Below are 6683 nucleotides of genomic sequence, written 5' to 3'. Positions count from 1 at the left end.
CCATCCATCGGATGAAGATCGTGTGGTTCAAGAGGAGGGGGCCGCTGGCAAAGCATCCGTGGGAACGTCAACCAAATAAGATTTCCGTAGAAAATACATAAGGTTCCTTTTGCAAAACTCTTCATCCAACCTTACATATGTTTCCTCCTCCCTTTTTCTTTTGATTTTCCCCCCTCTCATCTCTAGTTTTTTTTTTCCATCGGTTTTATTTGAAAGCCGTCTTAACTGTCTTACCTTTTATTTACTAAAAAAATTATTTTATATTTGCCAATAAGTTCTTACCAAACAAGTGATCGTCAAATAAAATCCTAAGATTTATTTAGATGGGTAAATTAATGGCATGATTTGATAAACATTTATTTATACAATCAAATTAATATGGAAAGATTAATCTCGGGCAAACGTAGTACTATAATATTTATATCCTATTGCAATCGCATGTGCAAGATGTAACAATATCAAAGAACAAGATTCCCCGCCCGGCCGCCCCCGGTTTTTGCAAAAAGCCCATAGATTTCCAAACCACGCCACCAAAATTTCCAGAACCTCAACCTCTGCTAGTAGAACAGGGGAACTCTCACTCACCCGCCTACGCCAACATTAAAACGGCCGAAATCTACTACAGTTGGAAACATTATTGGTTTCCAGCCGGAGTTTTACTAAACTTGGACGGAGCGGTTCCTGAGCTTTCCAGAGAGGCGGAGAGCCTTCTGGACCTCGATCTACCATCATAGCTTTGCCCATCTGGCAAGGACCCAGCGGCCATGGAAAAGGAAAGAATCCATCAGAGCAACAGTTTTGCTCCAAGGAATAAAGCCACCACCCTCCCCTCATTCTGCCAGAAAAAGGCGAATAAAACCAAAAGCCGACCTAGGCTGCAACTTCGCGATCATCAGAGGCTGTTTTGCTGTACTCCATCCAATCCAAGCACCTTAAATACCGCTGCTTGGAGCACAATCCTTAACCCAGAAATAGCACCAAGCACATTGGTTAGTACCTCCTCTCCCAACACCTCCTCTTTGCTTCCAGCTTTTCCTTCAACACCTTCGTCCAGCTTCGTCCAGAAACTCTCGCGGACATGGCGGCCGGGAAGCGCACCATCGGCCTGGCGATGGACTACTCGCCGTCCAGCAAGGCGGCGACGAGGTGGGTGGTCGAGAACCTGGTGAAGGCCGGCGACCGGATCATCCTCATCCACGTCCTCCCCAAGGGAGCAGACGCCAGCCACAAGGGGCTCTGGAAGAGCACCGGTTCACGTATGTGTGAATACACTGAATCCTCTGTTCTGTTGTGTAGCTCACTACTCTTTTCTGTTTCGCTAAGATTGCAACTGACACCATCGTTTGGGGTTTTACCTGCAACTGAAGCTCTGATCCCTCTGCTGGAGTTCATGGAGATGAACGTGCAGGCGCGGTACGGGGTCAACCCTGACAAGGAGGTGCTGGAGATCCTGCAAGCTGAGTCCAAATCCAAGCAGGTAATAGCTCTGCAGTCTACAGTAACTACTGAATTGTTCATACAGTTACCTATGTTGAGTTTCTAAGGCCAGGTTCACGCAACCAAAGCTTTAGGAGAAACCATGTTCGATCAAAATGTGCTGCTAATTGAACAATCGATTCTATGTTGGCTGGAGCAGGTAGAAATACTGGCAAAAATATACTGGGGCGACGCAAGGGAGAAACTTTGCGAGGCTGTAGATGATCTCAAGGTGGACTCTGTTGTGCTTGGTTGCAGGGGCTTAGGGCCCTTGAAAAGGTAGTACACCTGAACCTCTTCCTGACTAAACTATGAGGATCTAGTTCTTGGCTAATCAGAGTTTTCTCATATTTCTGCATCTCCTTGGACCTCGATGCAGAGCACTCCTTGGAAGCGTCAGCAACTATGTTGTCAACAATGCAACCTGCCCCGTCACAGTGGTGCGTGGACCAAATGGATCACTTGCTTGAAGATGTCACTTCTGGAATGATGGGCTAATTTGTGTGTTCGTTGGTCTGTCAGCGTAGGTGCAAATGGTGCTATTTAAGACTGATAGTGATATTTTGCCTTTTTGGATTCCTAGCTATCCTTGTGGTGCAAATACAGTGTGTTTTCCTCTGTTATCTCCTAGTTATACTACAATCTGTTGTTTCTTACATACTATTTGTAAAAAAAATGCCTACAGGCTTGTTCAGTGGTGCATTTTCGATTATGTGCATGACTAGACAGACCCATTATTTTGGTTGCTTCTCAATGAAACCCAGTCGAAGCTGGAACCTTATTAGTTGGCAGCTGATGTATAGCATCAGCATGAATGAGCATAAACAGCTACTGCTAACTAGGTCTCTCTGGAATATCCAAGACTGAATTTTTTGTAACTAAACACAAGATTACATAGCACAAAAAAGAAACATAAGGCATTTAAATAAACCAGATAGCTTTATTTCAAATGGGAGAAAGATGCACTTTATTCTTGTATATCAACATTGTGCTCCATGCTGGCTGTCTATTCTGAATTTTCTTTTACAAACGTAAGAGTGTATACTCTTAAGATGAATGGCATTTCTGGAACTCCAACCCATAATGGAAGCAGTTTCTGGAGCATATCAATCAGAACATCTTACCAGTGCCATCTTTGCGCGGGACTGATTCTTCAAGATCCATTCTGCGCCAGCTCCCAGCCAAAGATGACATCTGATCAACCTTGTCATACAACCCAAGAAGACCGCCTGTATGGACAAAGAGGACTTTTCGCCCTTTCCACTTAGATGGATTATCGGCCATGTCTTTTAGCATTGCATATGCTCCCTTCCCACTGCAGAAAAAGAAAGCATACATGTCCTCATTAAGCAAGATAAATGCTAAATCTCTTAATAAATTTGAATCTGTTAAAAGGATTGCTAGTATTATCTTAACTTGACAGAGAAAAACATTTTTATTTTTTATTTTTAACAACACTAGTAGACGATATTAAATCACATGTCACATCCCATATAGAAGAAGAGTATTGCACCTGTAGACTGGATCAAGCACAATGCCCGTTGCAGTAGCTATATCTTTAACAAACTTAAGCTCCTCGGCTGTGTTCATGGCATAACCTAAGCCCTTAGCCTGTCAAGCAAGCAAAATATTCACAAATCGACCAACTTGCAAATAGGGTGGACTCAGAAGTAGAGTTACCTCACAAAGATGAACTATGAAATGAATAAACAAGCACTACAGACGTAATTTTGGAGTTTATGCTCTGAAATATTTTATAGTCCACAAAAAACTGTTTTTACAATTAGTTTAATGCTGAAAGATAAATATACTCACATTTTGAATGCTGACTATATCATGTGAATCCAAGCCAGATTGTAGTCCATCAATCAGGCCTTGAACATAATCATAGAAGTATTCAGGGTCATCGCAAACAGAGAAAGCATGGACCTGTCCTACAAGTGGATAATTAGTATTTAAACTTCACCAGGGTAAGAAAATAGCATAAGAAAGTTCATACTTTTGCCGTTAAGCTACTCAATTTTGATCCTAAAGCAAGACCAGCAATGGTTCCACCACTGCAAAATGTTCGATTTCATCAAAAGCCATGAAGGGTCAGTGTCACAACTTCCAGGATCTAGGCCTGACACAATGGCAAGTGCACACACATAACTACTACCTCCATAAGGATAGAGTGGATGCTGATGAAATACCTGCCACAGGCAACAACAATGTCATCAAACTGAACATCGCCAGATAACTGAATTTGCTGCTCAAGCTCTCTTACTGCTTCAATATATCCCCTGTAAAAGTAAGACGCAATGTTTGTTACAAACATATGATTGACATTTCTGAAGTAACTACCATTTGCATAAATTTATGAGAACTGTTTGAACTCCAAACCTTCTTTTTAGATGCACACAATCTTATAATCTTAACCATTCCCTTTTACATATTCTGGATATAGTACGCTACATTTTCTTTGGCATATGGTTGCAGATTGAGGGCCAGTTCTTTTGGGCGATTCTACCAGAATCGCCCCCCTCCCCAGCTTCTCCCATAATCATCACTTCATATGTTTTTTACAATCCTGTCTAATTAGACCTTAACTAGATAGGATTGTAAAAAAAATATGGAGTGGCGATTCTGGAAGAAGCTGAGGAGGATGGCGATTCTGGGAGAATCGCCGAAAAGAACTGGCCCTGAGCACAATAAGTCACTATTCATAGTATCCTACACTCCAGTGGCTAGCTACAGTATGAGACATTGGTATGTTACCCAGATCTTCTTGCTTAAATGAGATCAGCCAGTTTCATTTTCTAGACAATTCTCAAAAATAGAAAATTGCGACACTACTTCCGCAATGAGCTGAGAGATGTCAAGCCATGGATACTACTAGAAGAAATATCAAAATATGCTATGAACACGAAAAATAAGAAAAATGATGTTGCGGTTAAAACTTTGCATCAAATATGGGACAATACCAAGTTCCAAGTGAATTGGATCCACCAACAGGAATCACATATGGCTTCCGTCCTTCCTCCAAAAGCTTATTTTTAAGCAAGTCCGCTAAAGCCTATACAAAACAAATCAATGCGTGGATAGAAACCTCTTAACCAATATGGAAGCTTCAAAAATGATTAAAAGAATCAGAAAGAAGGAAATTAAGTCAATGAGGAAGTGTTAACAGGCAGTTCCACAAAGCATTTTATCTACTTGCAACCCATCAACAGGCAGTAACATAAATAATTTCAATGGAGGGAAAGGATGACACTAGTAAATATGAACGAACACTCTGAATGAACTACTTGATGCATGATCTTTTGACAACCAAGATAATTGATCAAGCATGGATCATGAGTAACGCTCTGGTATGAATAACGTTTTGACTAAACATGGGCTGACAGAACTACGAAAATCCAAAAAACAGTAACAGGATTTATAATGGAGATGAGCATACCACACTGCCAATTTTCCCATACTCTTCTTTTGAGACGAGATCAATGTGCGCTCCCAAGAGTCTCTCAACAAGGAGATTGCCAACCAAACCAGGGTCCTGATCCACAAGAAGCTGAAAATGTCCAACCAAAATCAGGTCAAACCAATTGCATTACGACGCAGAATTCCATCAATACCACCTCACAAGCACACAGATTACCTTGGAAGTACGCAGTATCAAATAACAGTCAAGATTGAGATACTTGGCAGCCACCGCCGTCGCACGGCAGTGGTTGCTCTGGATACCACCGACAGTGATAACGCAGTCCGCACCCTGCGCGACAGCATCGGACAACAGAAACTCGAGCTTCCGGACCTTGTTCCCGCTCAGCTGCATACCCGACAGATCGTCCCGCTACAGTGTCACCAAAGCTCCCTTGTCAGAACACAGATGCCACTAAGCATTCTATCTTCTACCCTTATACGGCACTAGAAAATGAACAGAATGGTGTGGTTCGTGCAGCACCTTGATCCATACTTCAGTGCCCTCCGGCAGATTTGGCAGATTCCATTTGTGAATCGGGGTCGGGAACTGTTTGGAATACGAAAAAAGAAAGCTATGAATTACACATGATTGATACTTTTTCAGACGATATCTAGTAAATAAAAACGACCTCAAAGTCACTGAGTAATCTATCTAAGTAGCTTGGGAGGCGTCAATTAGTCATTGGAGCAAGTAGGGGTAGCCCAGTGGTAGAGACGGCGAAGCTTACGTGGCCAAGGGAGAAAGTGTGGGATGGGGCGAGGGCGAGGTGCGAGGCCCAGGACGGCGGCGCGTAGGGCTTCTTGGAGAGGAAGCTGCCGATCTGTGCTGCGGCAGGAGAGGCGGCGGAGACTCCGGCCATGCCCGTGGCGGCGATTGAGCACCGCGGCGAGATGGGAGATGAGTGGGAGAGTGGAACTGACGGCGACGGGGAGGGCCGGTCTCAGGAGCATGAGGGGATTGACAGATTCGCGCACGCTCGAGTGCAGGGCCGGCGGAAGACGGCTGTACCAGCCCCGCTGCCCACGTGTCACTGACAGTCCGCAAACGATAATTTTTCTTTTTGGGACGCAAACGATAACCTGTGTTATGAACTTACTTTTAGTTTGATATATAGTGTTATTATTCATCACTCAGGGTGCAGAATAAGTTATTCTTCACCTGAGGTAATCTTAGATCATTCATAATTAAATTACGTTTTGAATTCAAATAGTTACATTTATATTGATTCACTACGTAAAATTTGACATAAGAAAATAATAATATAGGTCATAAAACAAGAAAATTTGCAGTTTATGTATATTTTAGACTATGTTTTTATGTTTGTAATTTTACATAACATAAAATATTTTTTACGGCGATTATGTATTTTCTTACGGTCCCTTTTTGCGTCGGAAATAAGACAAAACTTACGGAACGTAAAATTACGATGCATTGATGGTAAAATAGAGGGGGGGTGAAGAATAACTATTCCTCACCCAGGGTGATGAGTAGCACGACTATATATATATATATATATATATATATATATATATATATATATATATATATATTCCTTCATTTTCGTAATATAAGAGCGTTTTTGACGCTACAGAGAAAATGCTCTTATATTATTGAATGGAGAGAGTATTATTATACTAGCAAAATAGACCTTTCCTTCACATGCCCCAATACAATACCTCTAACGCAATAATAATCATGATTCAAGAACTCAGTAGGCCTATGTTTTTTATTTCAATATATGGCA

General features: G+C 41.9%; 1 protein-coding gene and 1 pseudogene across 1 annotated transcript; one reads left to right on the top strand and one right to left on the bottom strand.

The window, feature by feature from the left end:
- The first annotated feature begins 817 nt into the window (after positions 1-817).
- LOC119318013 (universal stress protein PHOS32-like) lies at positions 818-2208 on the top strand. The gene is made up of 5 exons (XM_037592521.1): positions 818-989; positions 1065-1256; positions 1368-1477; positions 1637-1755; positions 1856-2208. The coding sequence occupies exons 2-5, from the start codon at positions 1079-1081 to the stop codon at positions 1944-1946; spliced, it is 498 nt and encodes a 165-aa protein (XP_037448418.1). The 5' UTR covers positions 818-989; positions 1065-1078; the 3' UTR covers positions 1947-2208.
- A 188-nt stretch (positions 2209-2396) lies between these two features.
- LOC119318012 lies at positions 2397-5904 on the bottom strand (annotated as a pseudogene).
- Positions 5905-6683: the final 779 nt, after the last annotated feature.

Source organism: Triticum dicoccoides, chromosome 6A, assembly GCF_002162155.2.
Source record: "Triticum dicoccoides isolate Atlit2015 ecotype Zavitan chromosome 6A, WEW_v2.0, whole genome shotgun sequence".
Classification (NCBI taxonomy): domain Eukaryota; kingdom Viridiplantae; phylum Streptophyta; class Magnoliopsida; order Poales; family Poaceae; genus Triticum; species Triticum dicoccoides.
This window is presented reverse-complemented; position numbering and strand designations above follow the sequence as displayed.